This window comes from Physcomitrium patens, chromosome 4 (assembly GCF_059467195.1).
Source record: "Physcomitrium patens ecotype Gransden chromosome 4, ASM5946719v1, whole genome shotgun sequence".
In the NCBI taxonomy this organism is placed as follows: domain Eukaryota; kingdom Viridiplantae; phylum Streptophyta; class Bryopsida; order Funariales; family Funariaceae; genus Physcomitrium; species Physcomitrium patens.
In genome coordinates, this window is record NC_143413.1 from 5,260,390 (window position 1) to 5,287,331 (window position 26,942).

The 26,942-nt window shown below is 33.3% G+C and overlaps 2 protein-coding genes and 1 long non-coding RNA gene across 5 annotated transcripts; 2 read left to right on the forward strand and 1 right to left on the reverse strand.

Annotated features, from left to right (window-relative positions):
• Positions 1-6,707: 6,707 nt before the first annotated feature.
• Positions 6,708-8,142, reverse strand: LOC149989362 (uncharacterized). The gene is made up of 2 exons (XR_016502527.1): positions 7,612-8,142; positions 6,708-7,423 (listed from the first exon to the last, which is right to left on the reverse strand). It is a non-coding gene; the product is annotated as an uncharacterized LOC149989362 (long non-coding RNA).
• A 2,730-nt stretch (positions 8,143-10,872) lies between these two features.
• Positions 10,873-16,586, forward strand: LOC112281536 (uncharacterized). 2 transcript variants are annotated; one of them, XM_024518185.3, is made up of 8 exons: positions 10,873-12,237; positions 12,519-13,705; positions 14,253-14,342; positions 14,471-14,571; positions 15,164-15,220; positions 15,515-15,561; positions 15,705-15,778; positions 15,912-16,586. In XM_024518185.3, the coding sequence occupies exons 2-8, from the start codon at positions 12,746-12,748 to the stop codon at positions 16,257-16,259; spliced, it is 1,677 nt and encodes a 558-aa protein (XP_024373953.1). In that variant the 5' UTR covers positions 10,873-12,237; positions 12,519-12,745; the 3' UTR covers positions 16,260-16,586. The 2 variants fall into 2 exon arrangements, with proteins under 2 accessions (XP_024373953.1, XP_024373954.1); XM_024518186.3 differs by lacking the exon at positions 15,164-15,220 and having other exon boundaries at positions 11,039-12,237.
• A 678-nt stretch (positions 16,587-17,264) lies between these two features.
• LOC112281537 (glutathione S-transferase TCHQD) lies at positions 17,265-21,076 on the forward strand. Of its 2 annotated transcripts, none has more exons than XM_024518187.3 (3): positions 17,265-17,595; positions 19,222-19,967; positions 20,276-21,076. In XM_024518187.3, exons 2-3 carry the CDS (start codon positions 19,759-19,761, stop codon positions 20,859-20,861), a joined length of 795 nt encoding a protein of 264 aa, XP_024373955.1. In that variant the 5' UTR covers positions 17,265-17,595; positions 19,222-19,758; the 3' UTR covers positions 20,862-21,076. The 2 variants fall into 2 exon arrangements, with proteins under 2 accessions (XP_024373955.1, XP_090105702.1); XM_090249576.1 differs by lacking the exon at positions 17,265-17,595 and adding an exon at positions 17,603-17,652.
• The last annotated feature ends 5,866 nt before the right edge of the window (positions 21,077-26,942 follow it).

Here is a 26,942-nt window from a genome sequence, read left to right on the forward strand (position 1 = left end):
ATCAAAAATATTTATTAATATTTATTAATATCAAATATTTATTAATGATTCAATTTTAAATTATGTATATATATATATATATATATATATATATATTTATAGTTTTTATTAAGTAATAGAAAATAAAATGCTATTAAAGATGTAGTCTTTTGATTGAATAATTTAATTAAAAAATGTACAAAGTTTGAAGTTCTATTTAAATCCAAATCTTTAATAATAAATATATATATATATATATATATATATATATTGCTATTAAAAATAAAATTTATCTCATCTTTATTATTTAATTTTAAATATAGTGATTTAAATATATATATATATATATATATATATTCATTTTTGTGAATGTAATTTAAATTATATTTAAAAGAATAAAATAATTAAAGGAGTTTTTTTCTTAAAAATTTGAAAGAGCATTGTATAAATATCTTACTTCAAAACTGGTTTTATGGAGTAGAGTTGGAAGTGGGTGGTGACATGGGGTGAGGTTTAAGGTAGATGGGGACAGGAAGAATGGGCACTGAGTAGTATTGCGACAAAATGGTGAGATCAAGAATGGGAATGGTAGCTGAGAAAAGGATATAGTAATAGGGAACAAGGGACATGGAATGGAAATGAGGAACAGAGACATGGAACTAATATAAAATAAATCATTTAGTAGGAAGGAGAGAAGGTGTGGCTTTAATAAAATTGAGATGTAGCTTTAATAAATTCCTATAAATAAATAAATATATGTATGTATATGAATGTATGTATGTATATGTATGTATGTATGTATGTATATGTATGTATGTATGTATATGTATGTATGTATGTATATGTATGTATATACATGTATGTATTTACACATTAATTCTAATTTTTTAATTATATAATATTTTTATTAATACAATGCAATAGATAATTTTATTTCTGTACTTAAGATTATAATTTTTTTTTATAGAATTTATTTCGATAGTAAAAAAATCAATCAAATTTTGTATTATTTATAAATGAGTAGTTATTAAAACTTATTAAGATAATAATATTATAATTTATAACTAAATTTTATATGATTATAAAGATATAAATATAAATATGTATTTTATTAATGCAATCAAAATTTAAAAAGACTAGAAGTTTTCAAATCAAACCAAAGAATAAGAAATAGATTGATAAGAATAGAGAAGGCTACACTCTTACCTCTGTATATACTATCTAATTATAGATCCATATAACAATACTTATCTAACTTACAAGACACAAATTTAATTTGTATGGCAAGTTTCTAACATATGCACTATACAAAAAAATTGTACAATAAGTGACTAAGATGTGCAATATATAGCAAAATTGTAAACCAAGTAGTCAATATGTGAACTACATGGACAACTTTTTGACAAAATTTTCAACCTATCAATCACCTACTAACACTTGAAAAATTGAATTTGCATCTATGAAGCTTCTAAAAGCTTATGTATATGATAATATTAAATTTACTTGCTTCAATTTTCAAAGACATGAATTAAAAATAATCAAAAAATCAAAACAATCTTGTATTACTATAAAAAACTAAATAATTACTCGAAGATGGTATAAGATTAAAAGTAGAATGACTATTGCTAAAGACAAGAGACTAAAGATTCTAAAAACAAGACTAAGAGTAAGACATGTGTTAACAAGTGTAAAAAATGCCTTACTCTAACTTCTATATAAACTAAGAAATTAAGAACTATGTGATAACATTCAACAAGACAACTGCCACATCTCTAAGTTGTATAATATGTGTATAAATTACAAAACAAGTTTCCTACATGTGTGCCATATTACCTACTTGCACCACATATTATGATCTTTATTCCCTTTAAGAATAGTTGATAAGTTATTTCAACCATCAATAGTATTCCATACCATCATATCATGTTGTAATACAACTTTGTGATGAAAGATAAAAATATGGATTTTATTATAGAAGATCCTAGTAGAACCAAAATATGGAAAAAGATAGGGAGGTAATAAAAACTTTTAGTATTAATATTGCTTTTTTACAAAAACAACTTCTATTTACTCTATATAGCCATAAACAAGACATAGTAAAATACATTAATAAGATAAATTATATAGATATATTTAGAAGAAAGTTAAGAGTAGTTTGTAGCAATCATTATCTTAAGAAATCAAGAATTAATACTCAAATAGGACCAATTGGGAACTAAAATTGAAATAAGACCCCAAGGCACAAAACCACAATTCTAAGGCAATTCCATGGTTATTTTGCAAATTAAAGAATAGAACTTGAGAAAAGACTTTAGAAAGATTGTTTAAGCATTAGTTTTAAGTGATTTGGAAGCATAAAGAGTTTTTGAGAATTTTTTAAATAAAAAGATGTATTCAAAGGTTTTGGATTTTGAGAAAAAAAAATAAAGCTTACATATTTGAAGAATCTGTAGATATTATAGCAAATTCACAAGTAAAATATTGTAAGTTTGTTATTTTGCTTTTCTTAATTATATTTTGAAGGTATAAACTATTAAAAAGTATTATAGTGGTATTTTAAAAATATTAGCAATATATATGTATAAACTATTAATTTCTTATGTTTTATGTTAATATTTTTTATATCTACTTGAATATCATATGATTATGATTATTTCTCTATTTTTTTATAAAAAAATCTATATAATCAGTTAATAATTACATCTGAAACTATTATTATTTTTTAATTTAATTTATAATTTCTTATTAAAAAAATTATAAGTTCTTCAAACCAAAAAAGTCTTATCAATCCTAAATGCATGTATGATAGTAAATTAATTTTAAAAAGAGTTTTTTTAGATGGAAAATCAATATCTTATTTTATTTTAAGTATTTTACTTGAATTAATTAAATTTATAAGCATCAAAATATAATCCAATAAATAATAAAAATATATTTTAAAGTACATAAAATTTTATAAAATATTTTATTATTTTCTTAATCTTTTTTAATGGTTGACTATAAAAAAACTTAAGTAATTTTACAAGAAAATACATGTAAATTAAAGATAGATAATAGAAAAGTAGAAAGAATTTATGATCTAAATTTTATTGTAGCTTTTAATCTAATTTTAGTTTTGATATGATTATAAGTAAATTATAATTCATACAAAAATATGACTATTTTATCAAATATTTACATCTTTAAGTATAATTAAACCGATTATTTATTAAAAACTTAATAGAAAGTACTATTAAAATATTACAGTTTATTATTTAATTGATTGTAATTTTTTTTGTCACTTGAACTTGGACAAATTTGTTTTGCTAAAATACGAAGATTAAAAGACATTGTTGCAAGTTTTTGTTGTGTAATTATACTGATGATTGTTCTTTAAATTTTTAAATAATGATAATAATAATAATAATAAATCAATGAATTTTTTATTATATTTATTAATTATAAAAATATAAATATAAGTAAATTTATTTTAACTAATTTAAATAATTTTAAAAAATATAAGTAATATTTTGAATTCAAAAATTATACTATTATTTAATAAGGACTTTTATTTATATAAGAACTAATTCCTTTTAAACTTGTAATGATAATTTGAAATAAAATAAAATAGATTTTAATATTAAAAGTAAAATCATTTTTAGTAAAAATATTATAATAAAAATGGTAGTAATTAATATTTATAAGATTTTATAAAGCTCAATAAATTTGTAATTGAATTTATTAAATATGAGATGAATGCATTTAAAAGAAATTAGTGAGATGAATGCATTTAAAAGATGGCTTATGAAAAATTAAAAAAATATATAGAGAGCAACATGTCTATTTTATATACAAGAATGATCATATAGTTTGTGTAAGTAAATATATCTAATAAAAAAATAAATCTTAATATCTAGTTGAGAGTATAAGAAATAGTAAAGTATAGAAATCATTCTTCTTAAAGCCTTATAATCTAGGTTGTTTGTTTCTTCTCTAGCATCCACATGGCCTTGCCTTGCCAAATTTCATATAATTATGTAGTGTTTTTTGCCACCCAACCTATGTTAATTACCTCTATTACCCAATAAAAGTTAATAAAAATCAATCAATTATCAAAAATTACAGATCATTACCTTTTTACTATAAAACTCAAACATTTTTAAACTTTTTATTCTTCATTGAAGGTTATTAGCTTTTGAGAGATTAATAATTAGATAAGAAAATATATATATATATATAGTTGTAATTTTTTTCAAATCATTTTAAAAGTCCTATTATTCAATAATAGAATCATATAATAGATTTAAGATAATAATAAAATTATGCATTAATATCTATATCAAAAATAATAAAGACAAAGTATGTATGAATTTTGTATGTTTTTTTAATTAAAAAAGCCGAAATAATAAAAAATATTTATCTTTAATAAATTCATTAATAAGCCATAGATATTTTATATAATTTTTGCTATAATCTATTATTGCTAAAATCAAATTTTATTAGATATGGATGTTTCTATGATTTATTATTGAAAAATCTAAGAATTATTAGTTTATATTGTATAATATCTTTCCAATATGTAGACCAAAAGCAATCAAAAAAATTATGTGATAGAACTTGAGATAATAAATGATCTACAAGACATCTTTTTATAGTATTTTTATATAAAGTTTAGGTTTTTATTTTTATTTATATATATATATATTATTTTAATTGATATAAATTTTTATTGTAGAAAATTTCTTCAAAAATTACAAAAGTTTAAATTTTATTCTTGGTCATTTATTATAAAATTAAAATAATAAAAATAGAAGCTCTTAAAATAAATATTATTAATATTATTTATAAATATTTAGTATTTTAATATATTAAAATAGAAAACCTTTATAAAAATATATTATTTTTAGATATTAAATGTTGAATATATTATGTATGTAAAGCATTACAAAAAAAACAACTGATTCGCTAAATAAATTATAGCTTTTATATTTATACATTAAATACAATACTAGTCTTATATTTTGGATAGTTATCTAAAATATTCATGTATAATAGAGTTGAATAAAAAAGTTATTATTTTTAATAGATCTTTAAAAAATTCTAAATATGTATCTAGTGATTATTTAGTATTTTAAATTTTAATTAATTAATTGCACAAATTGAATTTAGTAGATAGTGCTGATTTATGTAATATTAATATTGAATTTAAAAGATTATAGTTTAGCTCTAAAGGACATTCAAAGTCGTAAATACAATCAACATTACAATTTAAGTTTAATAACAAATTAGTATACAAAGTTATTTGATATACATACATATATATATATATATATATATATATATATTGTAATAAAATCTAAAAAATATACCAACACAAGAACTAACTTGAATATGTGGTGGTCTATGAAAAATAGTTTCTAATATCTAAATAAGCTCTTAAATTTGATATAACAAAGTATATGTTATAGAAGTTGCTTAAATATCTTCAAAGAACCAAAAATCATCAAATTTTTATTTTATTTTATGATTTTGACTTTAGGAGATTGCTTGAAAAAATAGTATTGTAATTTGTATCCAATTTAATATCAATTCTTGTCATAATAATGTTAGCAACAAACAATAAAAATATTTTATAACTTTATATTATTATAAATATGTAAAAATAAGTAAAATTAGGTATCAATTATATTATATATTTGATCGATCCTATTGCAATATTTTAAAATACCAACTATAACAAATGTATAAAGAATCTTATTTAAAGGAACAACTTTAATAATATTTGCTTTAAGATTTTTTATTTTATATATTGAAGAAGTAAAAAAAAGTTATTTACTATAGAAAGAATTATACTTTACACAAAATCGAAGGTTGTAGCAGAATTAACATCAAAACTTTAAGGAAGAAAAAAACCAAATTTTAAATTATTTGCATTCTTAGGCCTCTTGAAAGTTCATTCTCAGCAGAAACCTTAAAAAAATTAAATAAAAAAACTATGTTAAACCTAAAGTAATTATTTTGTTAAAAAATTGTTGATGCATATATTAAAGTTGCAAGTTATATCTAATTTTGTGGTTTAAGTACATCATTTAATATATATACATATATATAAATTTTAAACCTAAGAACTTAAAGCATATCTAAGAAAAATTTATAGCACGTAAAAAAAATATTTTAATAAATTAATTATTATTTTAGTATGAAATAGAAAGTAAAAATATTATTTATAATTAAACTTATAAAAATTAAACACAAATTAATAAATTAAATTTTTAGGAATTAATAATTTAAGAGTTAAAATTTTAGCTACAATAAAGACACAAAAATCATATAAGCATTTTAGCATATAAACCTTATACAAGTAGATTTATTTGAAGAAAAAACCAATGCCCTAGGTAATACCATTTTTTGCATTATTTAAAAATCAATTCTCAAATTATATAGAGAAGAGTAATTTAAGCAATAATTACAAAGATTTTTTAAATTTTTTATTTAGAATATCGACACATATATATATATATATATATATGTATATAATTTGAATTTACAATCTGATAATGTAATAAATAACCTAAATTTTAATGTACTTTTAAAAAATCCTATGAATATAATCTTCTATTTGAAAAAAAATCAATACTTGGTCTTCTGTATTACAATTGTGTAATCACGATGAGAGTATTAATGATTTACACCAAATCCAGAATTCCAGAATTGCTTATTGGTCCATTCCACATCAACACCAACTTCAATGAATGTGAACTTAATATATTCACCACAAAGTGACAAGATAAACATATAATATCCAAAGAATCCAATCAATGCATTATTCTTACACATGTGGCTGAACAATAAATTGATCGTAAAGCAGCAACAGCATGCATGTCGCAAGAAGAGAGCCTAACGTATGAAGAAATTTCCTAAAGTGCACTTGGTTTTTGAGCTAGATGCAACTTTTGGCAACTTTTCTCTACTAAACTAGTCAACCGGGTTCGCTTGGAAACGCCGCTGAACATGGCTCGCACGTATTTGATTTATATCTTTGCTGCCACGTTGTCAGTCTGCACCCCAAGTGCAATTGACAGACATGATGCACCCAATGATCCTTAACCACCCAAAATGAGATTTTCCTTTCTCACATGTAAGCGACATAGCAGTGGACGGAGAGCTGGAATTTGAGGTGATTGTTCTGATAATGCAATTTTGTACAATCAGGACATGGGGAAAGAAATCTTGCACCCAAGTTGAATTTTTCTCGTTGCAACCAAGACCACCACTTTTTGTCTCGTAATCTGCTTCGCAACTAGCAAAGTCTTGATACAGGAATTGTCTTAATGATACTAGAGAGTTGTTCGGAATGTTGGTCGTCTTTGACATGTCTCAGCTGGATTGCTGGAGATGATATGGATTTCCAGTCTTTCTGTTCTTGAAACGCTTCTCAATCAAAAGCTCTTCATCGATTGCATCCCTTGTGGTTGCAGACAGACATCGTTCAGCCGCAACTCATTCAGCCGCAATGTAGCAATCCACAACTCATTCAGCCGCAAGTTGGCACCCAATCATCCAAGTGACTAGAGAATGCAGCATCGAACCTGAGAAACGGCCCCCAAAACCAACCAGACGTGATGCCTTTGAGGGTATCGAAGAAAGCTCTACCTGGAATGGCTGGATCTCCCCAAATAAGGCCCGAGATCATGCTCAACTCATTACTCAGTAGGTGATGAAGTGCAGTGAACGAAACTCCCTCCCCCATACTTTTGACATAAGCAAACTGCGGCTCCTAAAGTCATACTCCAGGCCGTGATGGGATTGAAAACCCAGTTGGATTGGAGAGTTCTGTGGAAGTCTGGCGACAAATTTCTATTGTGGAAGGCTCTTGTGGTGATTGTAGCACAGAATTCCTGGCTTTCACGATCGAAGTCACCCCCTCAAGTCTATTCTTCGTAGTACCTTTACAGCCTCCCTCACCTTCGATTCCATACTAAGAATGGGATCATGCAAGAAGTTGGCAGATATCATGAGAAATCAGAAGAAGAAGCATCTACTAACTTGGTTAGAATCTGAGGCGATCCAAATATTCGTGTGCTAAACTTCACCGAATTTCCAAGCTCACCGACACATGTGGAATGAAGGTTGCAAAACTGCCGAGTCGCAAACTTCCAAAGGACGGCATTGATACTACTACTACAGAATCTATATTATGAAATGAGGAAATGTTTGATGAAGAAAGGTTCCTTGTGAAAGAAGCAAACGATTAGAAGGTGGACAAATCAGATGAAAGATTTCACTGTTTTAATTGTATTTTTATTTTGTCAATTAAAGTATGTATTTAACCTCACGAGAAATGTATTTGATGCGGAATATGCATGAACGGAGAGATTAATTAGAATTTGCAAGAATTGTTTGTGTACTCAGTGATGTAGGTTTTTGCTAGTTTAGGATAAAAATAGTAAAATACTTTTTACTACATGAAAAAAATGTAATTTGACTTATTTTGAGACGCTACCTCATGCCCAAAAATATCCGTGATTTGAAGCTAATATAATTCTTTTTTTAGTAATCTTGCAACACGCAAAGTAAAATTATGATTTTTGTGCTAATTTATTTCAAAAACAAAGAATTTAACATTGTTTCAAATATCTTTGAACTAATTGTGATATTTATACACTGATGTTTTTAACATAAAAAAATGACAATTTGATGATTGAAATGAACTAATAAGTATAATTAATAGATTTGTGATAATTTTTTGCTGTAAGATATTATGAATCATTCTAAAAATGTTGCTTTACTAATAGAAATGAGATTTAGGAAATAATGAAATTATGCATTAAAAGTCACATAATCTTAAAACCTTAAATTTTTCACATAAATTAAAATTATGCATGTATATAGGAAACAGACACAAAATCACGCCACAACGAAATAAACATATAACGTATATATATATATATATATATATATATTCACTAAGGTTTAAAACAACCTACATATATAATCGGATCTTTAGTTCTAACTATTTATTTGAAATCAGTTTCAATAGACTTTGGTTTTTTTCAAAAAAGTTTTACTAAACATGTGACAAATAAAATCAATTATTGATGATAGTAGATGAACAAACAGAACAAGAAAGTGGGTGTATTTTTAGTTTTATTTTAAATTAACAAAAAAATGAGGTCTATTTTATTCTTTTATTTGTATTGATTAAAAACAAGTTAATTATAACAAGTTAAGCTTCAGATTTGATTACACAACAAGTAAAGCAAACTTTCAAACATTCCTAAAGTCCAAGTATATAACAAAATAAAATAAATGAATAAATAAATAAAAAATCAGTCAAGATAAGACTTAACAAACAGTCAAAGTGCGTTGTCATTTCAAGTGCAGATGACAGTTGTCACGAATTTAAAACAAAGTTGAGCTGCCCGAGATCTGGGGCACTGCTAAAAAAACAAATGAGCCTCTGCCCAAAAAGGAACAAAACAAAACAAAACCCAACTTCCATAATAGTGAGTTACGTGTCATTGCTGAAACTGCCTAGAGATATGCTGAAGCATGGAAAGTGCTTTTTATATTTATTTTTATAACTATTATTTTGACTGTATTCCAAGTCCCCTACTGATCCCATGTGCACACTTTCCAAGTGGTAGTACTAGAACCCATCAACAAGTCCCCTTTGAAGAAGACCTTTTCCATGTGGAACCGTCATGGCAATCCCCCCATAGAAGTGTGCTCTTCATCCCAAGCCATGTGACAACCCCAATGTATCACCTTTTTGTGGTTCATTTTCTTCTTTGTCATTTTGTGGCTGTTTGGGGTACTGTATCACCTTTTTGCAGCCACTAGCACCCCCATTCACATCTTCTCAAATGATGTGACTGCTTTCAAACATTGATTAGTTTCCTTCCTTTTTTCTCATGGTGTTTTGTTGTATGATGATGCATGCCAATCCAAAAGTAGATCCTAAAAAAACGAAATAAAAAGAACAAAACAAAACAAAACCTAATGCAATAAACACCAAAAATACAAAATGGACATTACCCACCTTCGCATGAAGCAAGAAATGAGTCGGTTAGAGGGATCATATGCATAAATATATATATATATATATATATATCTATATTAATAAAATACGGGACGAAGGAACGGAGCAAGATCCGGAATCAAGGGGGTCACATCCACACGAGATTCAGCAACACCAATTTCATCCACCGGAGTAATCACAAGCAGATGAAAGAAGGATGAACAGAAACGTCGGGACAGGGAGGGATGATGTCCACATCGGAAGGGCATTGATGACGACGCAGAAGAAGAGCGGGAGGATAAACTTATAAGAAACCTATAAGCGAAAGGCCGCGCTTATAATGCCAGGGAGGCGCCAAGTCAGCAGAATGGCTACGCAGGGGTCAGCGGGTGGGTAGGGGACAATGGAGGGGAGCCGCGTGGATGCCATGTCAGCCCATTTACCACCACTTGCCTCGCCCGGGCATCCTTCATTGCCTGTCTGGGCTTACTCTCATACAGTCGTTCGTTCGACGGCCCCCCCCCCCCCCTCTCCAGGCTTCGCTTGGCTTTGCTTTGTTATGCTTTGTTATGCTTTGTTATGCTTTGTTACTTTTATTATGGAGCTTGCGCGATCACCACTGCTCTGCTCCGCTCCGCTCTCAACATCCTTCTCATCATTCTCCTCGTCATTGTTATCATCGTCATCTCTTTCTTCAGTGAGTGAGAGAGTGAGGCAGTGCGCACTTGTGCACACCCATAATCTTAACCCCACCCCACCCTACCTTTTCGGTATCTCTCAATCGGGAGCAATCATTGCCTTTCCATGCCCGCACCGTCCTTCCGGTTTTGGTTTTCTGTTTGGTTGTGTGTTTTGCGTTCGTAGGGTTGCGCGAGAGGGGGACGCGCATCGTCTCATCTTGTCGTTGTTGTTGTGCAGCTTGCGGTTCTTGCCGCTTCTCGCTGCTTCGGCTGCTGCTCTCTCTCTCTCTTGTCGTCTCTTGTCTCTTGGCTCTTACTTCTGTCGGGGCGGGTAGTGAGGGTTTTGTGCGTTGTTCGTGTGAGGGCGACCGAGTTTTTGGGGGAAGAGTTTGTGTTTGGGACTGAGGGTGAGTGTGGTAGCGGCAAACGGGGTTTGAGGAGGAAGAGGAAGAGGAGGAGGAGGAAGAGGAAGAGGAGGAGGAGGAAGAGGAAGAGGAGGAGGAGGAAGAGGAAGAGGAGGAGGAGGAAGAGGAAGAGGAGGAGGAGGAAGAGTTTGTAAGCAAGAGGGCGCGGTGTTAAGTGAGGCGTGGTCAGGGTCGAGTATTGTGGTCTTTGAGGATTTTGGTTTGTTGGTTGCGGGAATGGGAGATTGTGGTGGGTGAAGCATTGAGCACGCATGCACTTGGTAGTGGTTAGAGTGGGAAGTAGGCTGTGGTTTTGGTGAGTCCGTCAGTTGTGTGCTTTGTGCGGAGGAAGGTGGTGACCGGTGCTTGAAGGGCTGGGGTTTGACTGGGTCGTACTGGGTCGGAGGGGCAGTTTTGGGGAGTGTGTTTTGTTTTCTTGAACTGAAGATTGCATCTGTCTGTGATGCGGTTTTCAGAGAACAACTGACTTCTGGGTGTAGTTTTTTGTTGTCTTACGCTTCTTCTTCTTCTTCTTCTTCTTCTTCGTCTTCTCTCTTTTATTTTGTTTTATTTTCTCAATATGTTTTTTGAAAATGTTCTGAAATGTTTTTAGTTTATTTTTGATATCTCCTCGAGTATCTACATCCACAGTAGTTGATCTTTGGCGACGAAATTGCTTTCGTACAAGCTCGTGCCTCAGATTTAGTCGGGGTCGGTCGTTGTTTATTTTTATTTTTATTATTTTAAATTTTGCGGCTGGGTAGCTGTTGGCATCTTGTATACCGAAGGTGCAGAAGATTGTTTGTCATAGCAAGGATCACAGAGACTCGAAGGGAAGTGCTGAAGTATCGCTGCGGTGCTAAGTCTCTGTCGCGTAGGATTATCATTTTTCCTCCTCACACGCAAAGGGCAAAGGTCTACTCTAAAGCAGCCCTGGGCACTGGAGGTTAGCGGTGTGACTTTGCGAACGCGGCACTGAGAGTTGGCGCAGGGAAATAGTGTGCGTTAGACCTGCCGAACATTTAAGGTTATCTAATTTAGCGAACTACACTCACAGGTTTTAGAGAAGTGTAGAGTACGATTTTTCTGGGTTGGGAGTGATGGAATATCTTTGATATGCCCTGGTTTACGCACATCCGTCCCGAGGGAGCGCCACCGTGCAACATTTTAGCAGGTGCCTTTCATACCCATTCTCCCATGGTGTTACAGGAAAATAAAATGAAAAATGATACAAAAGCCTGATAATCGTCGGGTACATGTAGAACTACATATTTGCTTTGCCTTCCCCACATCCGAAATAATTGGACACATTTAACACTCAGCAGTTCCTGTTAACTAGACTGTCGAAGTGACTTATGAAAGTGAATTCATTGCACTAACCTTCATTTAAATTGTTCCGCCTTGTAGGAATCATATAGCGTAGCTGTAACAAGTTGTACTGTGTGTGTATTCTAGGGGATGCAAGCCTCTCGACTACAACTCGGGTTGAAACGCAAACAGGAGTCGTGATAGTTGTTTTGGGTGGATTCAACAGGATCAACTTCGATGCAAATTATTTAGAAAGAGAACACGGAGTCGGAAATTATGTAGATAAAATTTCACTTTTGACTTGATGCATTTTAGTACATACACATGCCCCCCTGAAGCTTCCCAGCATTTCATTCATCCAACCTTGTTCTGCTATGGTGAACCAAGGCAGCGGGGATTTCTCTTCTCAGGATGGATCCCTTCCATCCTGCTCCTCTACTTCATCTGAACGAAACCAGTCCTCGGGATCAGGACTTGGTGAGGGGTGCTCGCTTCTTATGGATGACGAAGTGCGTGCTATGCTAAAGAAGGTGACTGTAAATGAGGCTGTTTTGAATCGAGCTATTCAGAGTTTGGGCGGTGGGGAAAAAGGGCTTAAGAGTTTGATGGGGTATATCATGATATGGGTGAAGCAACAGAAAGAATGCAAATCTGCTCGGTCCAATAGCGGTGAACAATCTTCTGGTTCACCGTTCAATTTCTCCATGTTAGGAGCAGAGGCAGCAGCAGAGGCAGAGGCGATAGTTCTTCAACATACTTCTGATGCTTTTCAATCTTTAAATGGAATCCTTCAGCCTTCTGCTACGCAGTCTCCTGTGAACCTGCCAGACACGCAACATCAACAGCGCTTTAAATCTCGGAGGCTAATGATGGAAGACGCGGAGGTTGATGCTGGCCTCAAGGTAGATGCTGGATTTTGTCCTAGCAATTTCATGGCTGTGGGTGTACCCCCTGGAGACTATTCAATGTACATGCCTGCGATGGCTGGTCCTGCAGTTAGTCCATATATGCCACGGCTTAACTACGACAGTGGAATGCAGCAACCAGTGTGCAATATGCAGTCAATGATTCCCTCAACAACATCACAAAATAGCATGCAGCCCATTGAGCAGACTCCCGCCATGGCCACAAAAGCAGCAAGAAGGAATCGAATGGCTAGGCAGAGGCAATCCATGATGAAACAACACGCGCGAGCAACCAATCAAGCTAATCCTGTTTCAGTAGGTTTTTGGGTATGGAATGGTGCACCTCCTGCTGGAGGCACGAAAAAAACGGAGATTTCACACTCCGGTGCTCAGCCTGCTCAAGGGACTGCTGTGAATGCTGAACAGAAGGTAAAGTCCAGTAGTTTTTCGGGAGATTTGTCCCACAAATTATACCAATCCATTGTAAACTGTTTGTCATGTAAGAGTATACTTATCGAATGGCTGTCATCCTCGTTTAAATATAATATCGTATATACGTTTTCGAGAGCTTTACACTGGAGGCGAAGCTCAGTATGTTACTTTTTGTAGCTCTTTATTATTCAAATTTCGAATTATGAGGAATGCGCGAGGAAGAATGTTTTTCCCCCTTACAAATTAGGAGGAATTGTTGGCTTTGTCATGAGTTTGGCATCTCTCAACTGTCGGTTGATCGTTAGGTCTGTTTTTTTAGATCATGGTTTTAGTGATTACGATATAGTTTTGTATCGACTCACTAGACACGGCATCGGTTGTCGAGTTTGTTCAAACGCTTACCCACCCATACTTATGTTCAATGTCTTTGAGATCTTTGATAACTTCGACAGTTATTTATTTTGAAGAGACTGCAGGTTTACAGTACAATCTTTCTTTATTGATATATCAATCAATCTAAAGCATGGTTGCAATTTGTATCCAGGGGCGCAATATGGATTCTTTGACTTTTCTTCTGCAAAAAGAACTTCGCCCAAGTGATGTTGGCAGCCTGGGGCGCATCATACTTCCTAAGGTTAGTCAAATGCTTCTTATTCCTCTGGATGCAGAGACTAGTGCTGCCTTGAATGACTAGTAGGATTTTCTGCAATAGTTTTGGGCACTGATTTGCCATTCCCCATTACATTTGTGGTTTTTTCGCAGAAAGAAGCAGAGCAGCACATGCCCTTCCTTAGTATGCGAGGAGGTGTCTGTATACAAGTTGAAGATTTTGACTCGGGTCATATCTGGAATCTCAGATACAGGTATGGATTAGCTTTTAAATCGTATATTTCCTTTTCTTCTCTGGATTTTACGACGAGAAATTGGTGGGCAGAGTTGGAAGTAAGTTGGAGTTTGTCGTTTAATCATTTAGTTGTTCCGTGCCGTTGTACGTGTGTTGGATTCCCTTTTGATATTTTCCCGTGTTCAGTGAGGGTCCGAAGTTTTCCTATTCCCCCTAGGCTTCTTGATCCAAGTATTATCCTATTTTTTATGAGAATTTCTCTTGATTGAGAGCATTCTTGTATCTTTTTGGGATATCGTGATCAATGATGGGTTATGGAATAATTGCCTACCTATGAGTTCTTTTGTGATCTTTTATTTATCAGTTATTCTGGACTTAAACCTAGAACAATTCATAAGTTTCTGTGCTTCTTCTTCTTCTTCTTTTTGTTTTTTGTTTTTTGTTTTTGTTTTTCGTTTTGTGTGTGTGTATGTGTTTCTTGTTCCTTTTGGGTTCTTATTGTGGGATCAAGTTTTTTGAGACCCTGAAGTTTTATTGTTCCGTGTTGTGGCTTGTGGGTTCTCATTTTTTTTCCTATCTTTGAATTGGAGTTTGCTGTTGTTTCCTTTCAGTGTAACACCTCCGCCTAAAATGGGGTCATCACCCTTATCTAAATCCGCTACTCCATCGTAAGTGTGGATGTTGTCGTTAAGAAGGTTTTTTCTCAGCTTAAGTGTTCATCTACATCCGGTATTAGCATTGGTGTGAAAGGGAAAGTTCGCAGTTTTAACTGGCCTCCGTCTGAACAAAAACTAAATGCTCAAATTGAATATTTAAGTGATCAGGATAATTTATGTAGCAGTAATCTGGGTGTCGTGGTTCCACCCAAAGTTTCAATAGTTTGTATGAATGCTTTTAGTTGGTCTCAATCTTCTTTAAAACCTGTGTACTCACTTGCTTTATGTTTTTTTGTGTGTGAATAGGTTTTGGCCAAACAACAAAAGCCGAATGTATCTATTGGAGAATACTGGTGAGTACGCGTGTTACAATTAGAGATGAAAATCTTTTACTGTAAAGTAACCATTCGAACATTGTTGAGTTTGCATGGAACACTTGCTCACATTTACACATGCAATATCTGATTATGATTATCGGTTACTCCATGATTTGCAGGAGATTTTGTGAAGTCACATCGTTTGGTTGAAGGAGATCTACTCATAATTTATAGAAGTCAGCAAGGGGATTATGTAAGTGTCCTCCATTATTATTCTTCATTCCATCTTTGCTACCACATTTGTGTTGCAGTAAGATGTGCATCTAGTTGAATTGTTTACAGCCTTATCTAGGATTCGACATGTGAAACGGTAGACGTTATTGCAGGTTATGCGAGGAAAAAAAAGAAAGACGCAAAGGCTAGAAACTGAATCTGTTAAGATTCAATTTGCACACAGCTCGGCTAGAGATTCCAATGAGGAACATACCTCTCCGAAAGGTAATGGTTTACCCATGGAACGACTGTATGGAGGCGGACCTCCAGAAAAGTTTGTGAAGGAAGAACCACCCAATCTGGATGACGATCCATTTTTGAAGGATATGATGATGAGTATGGGTCCATCCTTTGGTTCTGATGCCACTTCACTCCAACCTTTGGAGCGGTTTCCCAGTTTGAACTTGGATTTCCCTCTGGATGAGATTATGGCGGTGAACCCCAAGACAGAGCTGGAGTAGTCCATCACTGGTTTATCTATTGAAGACAGTTTTTAGGTTTGCTGTGCTAGAACTGAAGGCGATTCGCGACTTGAACTAGCGTTTCATCATGGATCAGGTTCATACTCCACAAGAACGTTAGGACGAAGGTGGTCATGTTTAGGAGGTCGGCGTGCTGCACCTCAGCCCCTAATTGCGCAGGACGTTCTTTTGCCAAGTGAGTTGGATTGCAGGTTTCTTTTCAATTGAGTCAGGAGTGCTCCCCACGGGCACAGGAGGATGACAATCTTCTGTCGGTGGCACACGATGTCCCACTAGTCTTTTTTTTAAAAAAAACCGTTCAAAGAAGGATTCCTTGTGGTCTCATTGAATCTTTCCGACAGGCAAGTTGCAGCAACTGTGGGATTTTTAGTGGTTTGTACTTCACGGTTGGCTGCCCCCACCTTTATTTCTTAGCCCACCCTCTCAAGTTATGTATACGGAAAATGAGTTTTTGATCTTTGCAGGAAAACTGGAAGCCGCACCGTGAATATGCTTTGATGTAGAGTTTTCCATCCCAGATCATCCCAGGATCTAGAAACTAGTTTAATGTAAAGGATCGTCCATTCATCTCGGCTTCCCAGAGGATGCTTCGTTATCCATCTGTCACTGATCCCTGTGTCGACTGGCATCCATATTTGATGTAGCATAGAATTCAACTCTTATTTTTATTATATTTTTGTAGATATCCACTTGGAACTTTCAAAATAATTTTATGTACTATCAAAAGTTTTTTATTAAAAATAATTACGTTGGCACTAAGAACCAACATGAACAAATGTACAGATCAAAACCCATTAATCACCAAGACCTAAATCTATCCACATGTTCCAAAACCATACCGTGAACGGTTCATCAAAATTGGCGGAGAGCCAATAAGCTCGCCTGCCGAGGCAACGGAGGAAATGGTACCTGCCAGATAAGCGCAGCCCATCCAGCGAGACGAATTCTGCTTGGTGGGTGCCACACCAACATACAAGGTCAGGAATTGCTTCTAGCAACGGCACTCGTTTGAAACCCCCAAAAAAACAGCCCGTAGCAACGAGGCGACGTCCGCTTTCTGTCTCACAAGAAGAACCATTTTCAGTCAAAACTGCGCGCGACCACGTTCCGACGTTGAATCGTCGTCGTCTACAGGGAGAGGGAGACGATTCCGTCTCGGAAGGGGGTCCCGCATCGAGAGAGAGCTATGGAACCTTTGCTGTTTGTTTGTTGGTGGTAGCCCGTTGCGAACTGGATGCCGTCGTCCGTGGACACACACCTTGCTGTTGCTTCTGCTGCTGCTGCTGCTGCAGGGGCGTACACTGCGAGCGTCTCAGTAAGTTGTCTACTGGAGCTCTATGGTTGGTTTTTCGGATCTTTCGTACGTGTCCTTGTTAGTTCCTTCCTTCCTTTCTCCTTCTTCTTCGACCCACCTTCTCAATCTTCCGCGTTTGTGTAAAAATGATTTCAGCGTCTTTCGTATTATGAGTCGAGTGATCGAGCGACGTTGGGCGAGAACGGAAGCGTTTCTGGAATTCGGGATCGTAGTTGAGGGTGTGGGTGTGCTCTTAGAGCGATCAGAAAGGGGTTCGCCGCTCGTCGTTAGTAGGTCGGGTTGAGCGACTTGGGCGGTTTGCAGTTGTGGTGGTGACGAGATTTGGAGTGGGTTGGAATGGCGTGGAATGCCGTCCGATAGTTTGAGCTGAAGAATGAATGCTAGGTGTGTTTGGTGGTTTTGTGGTGCTGTTTGTACTGTTTGATTGTGCCATGCTGTGGTTTTTTCTTGGTTATATTTCTTTTTGAGCGTGCTTGGGGTTTGTATAAGAAATTTCGAGCGGTGTTTAAATAGCGTGCAGTTGAGTTGTATCAGCATGGTAGGAGGGTTAGTGCAATTCAGACTAATTCTCAACGTTGTCCGAGTACATGTGGCTGTGACGTTGGGTACGGAATTTTTGTAGCTGGATTAGGCCGAAGTGAAGCGTTTTTTCCCTTTAATTGTTCAATGCGTGTGTTTGTGGACGTTTTAGGTCTCTGGATGCCTGTAGTTTTGTCTTGTTTTTGTACTGAGTTATTAAGCCGTAGGGTTTTGATAATACGTTAAGTTTGTGTTTGTGAAACGCCATATGATTGTAGAATGTGGCAGATGTTCTTGTGCGTCTGATTGTGAATTGTTGATGTATTTTTCCTCCCATCGATGGCTGGTCGTTATGTACATGCGATCAAGTGATCCAGTGTCATTCCATGCTTGTGCTAAACAAGGACAAGCACAGGTGTGAAGTTATTGTTGAGTCCATACAAACTTCTCTGTGGTACTCGCTGGAATTTCGAATTCAGTGTTATTTCATGCGAGTCTTTTCAACCGATGTGATCTTTGTACTAGCTGTGATCTAAGAATGTAGTTATTTTATTATTATTATTATTTTTTTTTTTATAAATTTGATTTGCAGTGGCATCAACATAATGTGGCGTTTGTTTTCTCCCGTTCCAATCAGAATAGCTCTCTACTAAATGTTACCTGTTGTTGACCATCTCAAATTTGCACCAAATTCTTTTGTTTGTTGTGTTGGTTTAGTTTTTAGATACGCTTGCAATTTTCGTAAGGTGACATGTTTCTTGCACTCCCTGTTTTGTATTGGTATTTAACATTTTTGCTTCTCTTCCCGATGCGTGGTTTTCTCGTTTAAACACCCTTAATTTGGAATTTGTATTAACTGTCAAGGTCAGAGACAACGTGCTGAGCTTTGAGCAAGGAAGGCTCAACCAGTCCTCCTCTTTGCGTTTCAATTGCGTTAAACGATAGGTTCTGTGTATATTTTCTGTTGCTCGTCACATGGCTTGGTTAGCAATATTCCTTCTGATTATCTCGAGTTAATTATTTGTTGTTCTCATGGTTAATTATGAATGTGCGGCTATTCACACGTCATTACCATGGTCGTTTTAATGTAGTCCTGGCTGCGCGCAGGGGTGTAATTACGCGAATTATCATTTTGTCTCACTAGGCCCTTATCAATCATCACAAGGTCCTTATTAATCATCTGCTCAGCATCGCATCCAGGTGGTAATTGGGCAATTACACTTGTTGAGTGTCTTTGTCGCTCAATTTATTTTATAGCCTTGAACTTAAGACTTCTTACTAGCTTCCGGGGACTTCTTGGACTGAACTTAGAGAACTTCAGACGGAGCGGAAATGTCGGGCTTGTAATTATGGTCGGATCCTGCATGAAAACTTCCATCGAATGAAAACCTTTGGAAGTACGTTTATGTTCATGGTCTTAGCTTTTGAGCCATTCACATGCAGGAAGCAGGTTACCCTACATTGAAGAAGAGTCTTGGTCATACTTGAATGTTTTGGGGTTTTGCTTATATATATATATATATATATATATATATATATATATACACTATTTGGAGGAAGTATATGCTGCTCGTCACATACAAGCTGCCCTTGTCGATTTTGTGGCACTTTGGACATGTTTTTTTGTTGAAACAGTGAGCCATCATGCAGTTTTATCATCATCCCCTGTCTATGAATAGTCAGAAAGTACGGCTTGCCCTTGAAGAGAAGAACATAGATTACACCGCTTTTCGAGTCAATCCCTTGAAGGCCAGAAATCTTGACGCAGAGTTCTTTCGACAAAATCCAAATGGAACACTACCTATGTTGAAAATTGGAGCTCATGTGTTGTGCGAAAGTCTTCCCATTCTCCAGTAAGTTTTTTTTTATCTTACCTCAGCATTTCAGATAATCTTTGTATAATTGTGAATTCTAAGATTCTAAGAATAGTTCTCAGACGAAGAAAAAGATAATATCAACACTTGCAAAGAATAGCTTAAGTTAACCTTTTTCTCTGTAGATTTGGTTCGCACTTAAATATCCAAACTTTGTACAGTTTCATGCAGATCAAGTTTTCACTTTGAAGCTTTTTACCAAATTCCGAAGTTGTTTTCTTGAGTCTTGTGTCATATGCTTATGATACCAATCTTTGATTCGATCGTTTTGCTATTTATTTTTGAAGGCACATTGATAAGCTAAATGAGCCCTTAGGAGAGTACAAAGATTATCGTGAGAGGGCTGAAGAGTGGATTAAAAAGATTGATGAATGGGATGCGAAGCCATTCACGCTTACCCATGTTCCAGATCGAATGATACGTTTTTTCGGTAAATTCAAGAGGAGAGTACTAATAGCGAGGATGGCGAAAAACCCAGACCTCGCTAATAAGTATCACAGCAAGCTGAATAGCATGCATGCTATGGAAGAGCAGCTTAAGGATACTCAAGCCGTTGATTCTAATAGGAAGGAGTTAGTCCTCATGCTGGACGATGCCGAACATCAACTGGCCGGAACTGAGTTTATGGCAGGGGATGTTTTTTCCGTTGCGGATGCAGCTTTTATTCCTGTCCTTGCTCGTATCGAGTTGCTTAAACTCAGTGAGGAGTATCTTCGACCACGACCAAAATTGTTAGATTACTGGGAAAGAATGAAGTGTCGCCCAAGCTACAAGAAGGTGATCGGAGGCTACTCTTCACAACTAAAACAACTGAAGCTTGTGGTTCCATCCATATGCAACGTAGGGATAAGGAATGTTTTAAAAAGATTTTGATATGAGACCCTGGTCTGGAGTTATGCATTTAACCCAGCTTTGTGAAAACTTGAGATTTGTACCTTGTGTTCTACAGCCAGTGTCTAACTTATCCAGTAGTTTGTGGCGTGCCCCCACTGTGCTTCCGGTTGTCTGATTGAGAGGTTTTTCCTGGATTTATTTTGTAGCGTACCATTGTAATAAACATTTGAGGGGAGACCCCCACGATAAGCGTCTGACATGGCCTCTCTGGTCTTGATTTGTACAGAATTGTGAGGATTTGGTGATAGTACAGCTCAAGATAGTTCAACTGATAGGTTTAATAACATGGGTATTCATCTCTTATACTTTGAAACCACTCTTGCAGCTAAATATGCCCACTAAGGAACCGTGATTAATAGCGTGTATCTGCAGACAGGAGTGCCTTGTCTTAAGGACTAATCCCAATCCCAATCATTGCGAGTTTATAAACACGGACCATTCCATCATAAAAATGATGAAAAAATACCAGAATCAACAACATAATTCTGCCGCGATGTAGTGTCTGCAAAGTAATCACATTCTCATTCCGGATCGCAGTCGTCTTTGTCATTGATGAGTGCTCTCGCACGTTTTGCAAGTCTCCTCGATCAGTGTCGTGAAATTAACAGCATGTTGGTTTTGCTGCAGCAATCCGATGCATGAGCTTTAACACCATGGGTATCAATTGATGGCTTAAGTACCGTATGTGCTTGACTTTAACTTGGGTTTGTGAAGCTTGAGCTTTTATGATTTTTAATAAAAGATTCGCATTGCTCATCATTTTCACATGAATATTCTCACATTCTCACCAAGGTGGCTTTGTACAAGAACTGCTAGGAATTCTTAATCATTCACCACCAGTCCAAACAACCCTCGCAACCTCTGTGGTGCAATCTACCAGGGTGTGGCAGCTAGCTCTTCAAATCCTCCCGTCCTCACTCTTCAAAGTCTACGGTACTCGCATCACATCCCTCCTTCCCACGGTAGCTCGGCATCTACCACCAGTACTGGCACACCTGATCAATCGGCTCGCAGGAACTCCAGGATAGATCCCACCTAGAATTAGTAATCCTGGCGAAGAAGCAACCAGGCGCAGCTTGCAGACACAGTTTCAGACTGCTGCAACTTTCCACCACCAACAAAAGTAAAAAGAAACGCTTGTGATTAATCTCTTGATTAACAATTGTGGTTAATCTCCCGATTGGCACGCAGACCCTTTAGTAACTAGTGTGTTACTCGTAAGAAAGAATAACTTCTCCCTTGTTTTTGATAGTGATAGAGACAAGAAGAAGGTGTTCTGTTTTGTACAATTGTTGTGTTCACTTGGTTGTGTACACTGAGTAAAAGTTGTATTTTTATAATCGGTATAAAGTGCTGTGAGACAAAAGGTTATGGGCTTGAAGATTTGAAGCTGGGCAAGATTGACAATCCTTTTTGTTTTCTTTTCTTAATTTGTGTTCACTGAGTGAATATGTATTGTTTACATTCTGCAACATAAGTTCATTGCACACTTTCTAGTCACCATATCCATTTTCTTAATTTTCATTTCAATCATTTTTTTCTACTTACCTTTACATTTTCCTCTCTAGGATTAATATTCTTAACTTCTTAGGCATGTCTAATAAAAAAGACTTAATTGGCATTCAATGTTTCAACAGAATAAAGTTCCACATTTGAAAATGGCAGATTTCTAATTTATTCTGTGCTAAAGGATATATATGATATATAAATGGCACTGCTGAATATGATTTAGATGACAAAGAATAGAAAGAACAAGATTACAATGCATATATATTACTTACTTCTTAGATTGAGCAAAAATTCTTAGCTCTTTTAATTGGTTGTACTATTGCCAACAGAAGTTTAGAATTGTCTTCTAAAAGAATATGAGCATAAGAGTAGTAAAAATATACATGAATTATAGTGCCAATTCTTTGATGCTAAACTTGAAAACAAACAATCAATATTTAATTTCATTGCACAACACAAACTTACTATTAGTGAGTTACGTAAGCTTGACAATACTTCTTTTTCTAACAATTTTATGATATCTAAGCTTACAATTAATCTTCCTATTATTTTTGATAGTTTCACTATTGCTTGAGAGATCACCTTAAGAAAGGATTAAACATTAGCCAACCTCAAAAAGAGGAAATAAAAAATTTACACTCTATTTAACAAGAGACTACTTTTGAAGCCAAGGCTCTTTATGCAAGCTATACATGCTTATCAATAAATAGGAGTTACAAAAGTTCATTATGCAGTGAGAGAGCTCTTCTATGCAGTTTCAATCCTAATATGTTTCCATCCTTTTATTCCAATTTATCATACAACTATTCTATTTTATACTTTGGTTAGGGTTTTCCTACTCCAAGGTATCAAATATCATCCTTTCGATCGATCTTACCCCTAAAAAATCACCACTCTTTTCCTCTGTTTGTTTGCAAATTCTTTGAAGTCATAAATTTGCAGAACTTAAGTGCTGCACATATTGCAATAGTTACTGTCTACTCAGTCACTGGTGGTAAGAATATCCATACATATTAACTACCAATTATATACTCTGATCCTTCTACTCAAGTCTCTTTTGCTGAAACTTCTAACTCAATTATATTTTATCTATACAAAAAGATTCAATATTTAAGTGATTTTCATTTTTCAAATTCTTCTCATGACAACCAATATAATCATATCAACCATTTTCTCTCTAATGAATAAGAACCATGTTGCTTTGATTTTCTACTAGTGTAACATGTACATATACAATGTTAGCCTTCAAAGGTTTATTAAATGGATGGATTTCCAATAATGGAGCTACAAAACATATGATTGATTAGTTATATTGGTTTATCAATTATAAATCATTATCAAACAATGATATATGACCAGTTGAAATTCCAACTTGTCATAAGTGTTATGTCACAAGTACAAGTAATATTATAATTTTAGTACAACTACCAATTGTAATCAAAGTTCATCTTTTTCAATAAATTTTTTATATTTAAGATTTTGGCTAAAATTTATTCAATCTTACAAAGATAGTAAGAGAACAAAAAAAATTCACTCTCTATAAAGATCATACATGTAAGCTCATTTAAGATGATCAACTTATTATGATAGGCCATATGCATCAAGATTCATATATTATTGACTTCATTATCTTACTTCCTCCAATTTTTTATTCTTATAGAGCTTTACATGACAACATATCATCTTCAAAAGAGTTACAAGATTTAAATAGTTGATACCTATACCTTAAGTATTTACATTAAGATACTATAAAATACATGGATATAAATAGTTCACTCGACCATATCAAAATAAAGAGTATTTATTTTCTTGGCATTTGCTCTAGTTACCCATTTCATAAATCTCTCAAGACTACATTTCTATGGAATATTATAAGAACTTAAATTTCTTGATTTAGAATGGTTTTTCATAATCGTATTTGTGGTTCTGTGAGTGTGTCATCTCATGGTGATTTCTTATATTATATTTTATTTCAAGAAAATTATATCTATTATTACTTTATATTCTATATTTTTTAAAAATAAAATATTTTAATTTATTTTTAATAGATTTATAAAACTATTTTTTGTAATACATGCTACAAAGTTCTTACACTATGTACCAATAATATAGATGAATATTGTAGCAAACATTTCAATGATTATCTATACACAAAAAATATTAAATATGAATTTACTATTCTATATATTCTAGAAAAAAATATTGTTTCCAAGAAAAATAATTGCACTATTATTGAAGTTGCTAGAAGTTATATCTATCATGCACATCTTGAATTTACATTTTGGACCAAAGAAATTGATAATATTGTATATATATTAAATAAAACTTGTTCTTGACTTCTTCCTATTGTCAATCCATTTGAAGCTTATATAGGAAAAAAACCCTTTCTTGCTATCTTACAACCTTTTGGTTGTAAAGTCTTCATTCACATTCCAAATAAACTTTGTAAGAATCTTGATGCTAAGAGTCAAATTTGACTATTCTTTGGCTACTTCAATTAATCTAAGGGCCATTGCAAATAAAATTTAGCTCCAAAAAAAGTTATAATAAGCTGCAATATTTTATTTAATGGACATAATTACATTCACATGAAGCTATCCATTGCTATTGAGTCTTTTAGCATTACGTCAATAGAATTTTTCTTCATAATATGACAATGCCTTCTTTTGATGTACATAAATTCTATTCACTATGCTTCAAATTTTAAATTATTAAAATTTTTCCATTAACCATAGACTTTTCCTTCAATATCTATTAATTTTGATTATAGTCTAAATACTATAGGTATACTAAGAACATGACATCTTTTATCTATCTATAATTTCAGATTCAATAAAATTCTTCATGAATGCTTTGATTACATATATAATCCAAATAACAATGATATACAACAACTTCAATCAACTTCTAAACGACTATAATATTTAATCACTACTATGCAATGACATCAAAAATCTCTAGATCAATTTGATTACTTTCAAAATGATTGACGATATTCTTTTATAAACTCAATTTTCACTTTGCCATCTATTTCAATTTTATATTTTTCTATATCATCTTTATTATTATCTCCTCTTGAGGTTCTACAATCATATCCCAAAGCCTTTGCTTCTCCTTATTTGCTACATAAAAAGAGAACCATACAAGATGAATACTAATTTGTGATTAATAATGAAACATAGAAGTTAACAGATTTATATATAGGTTGCAAAGTAATTAATTAGAAGTGGATTTATGTGTTAAAAAAAATCCAGATAATACTATTGATTATTTCAAAGCATGAATAGTGGCAAAAGATTTCTTACAAAAGTTTGGAATTGATTTTACTAAAACCTATTTTTCTAGTATAAAATATAATTATATCCGCTTAGTTTTTGCAACTAGCACATAAAAACACATCCACATTTGGAAATTTGATATCAAAATTGCCTTTTCACATGATTAGCTTGAATAAAATACATATATGAAATAAGTTCAAAAATTTAAAGATCAACAACATCCTAATGCTGTATATCAATTTAATAAGGTATATTAATTTAATAAGGTACTATAGAAATTGATATAGGCCAACCACACATGAAATGAGTGCAAAACATAATTCTTAATAATTCATAAGCTAAAGCAAAATATTATTAATTTTCAATAAAATCAACCCACGTTAATTGCATTTGGTAGTCGAGTAGAGTAACTTCATTCACATAAGATTAGATGTCTTTTCTTTCTTAACAATTGTTTTATTTATGATTTTATTTTATTTTTATTTATTTATTTATTTATTAAATTATTTATTTTATTTATATTATTTTAATCAATTACTTATTTATTAAAATTATTTCCAATGAATACAAACTTTTTAAGCAACACCCACATTCTAGATGAGATTATCTCCATTAACTCAAACCTGTGTTGCCTCATCTTATTGCCCTCATAATTTTGTCATATTCAAATTTTGATGCTCTTGACCTTGTTTGTCCAAAATGGTTGACATAACCTACCTAATCCAAAATCATTTAGATTGAAACCTATGCAATTCAAACTAGTTTGACAAAGTAGGTTGCTAATTTGTGGATTTTTTATTTATTTTTTTAAGTCCCTAAGACATCCTTATGAAAGATTGTTAAGAGTCCTTCTAGAAGTATTTCTTACTATATTTTTTCTTTAAAATAGTATGTCAATTTTTTATTATTTTTAGTATATTTTGTTAATTCTAAAGGTCTAAATAATGTATTTTCTATCATTTACTTCTTTCTTCACTACTTTATTAACATGAAACCATTATTTCTATTTAATCTAATTTTAAACTATAATTTTTTTATCCACCATTATAATTTTACTTTGCTCTTAATACCTAAATGAGTTTTTCTTTGATAATTTATCCTACTGAACTACATTCAAACTTTTTTCTTCTTAATTCCATTGATTTATTCTAATATTTTTTCTAATTATATTGTGAGTCAAAAAAATTGACTCACATTAATCTTTGAGTTTACTACTCCAATACAAATATTAAACTTATAATCATTATATTTATCAAAAATAGATTGTAATGTT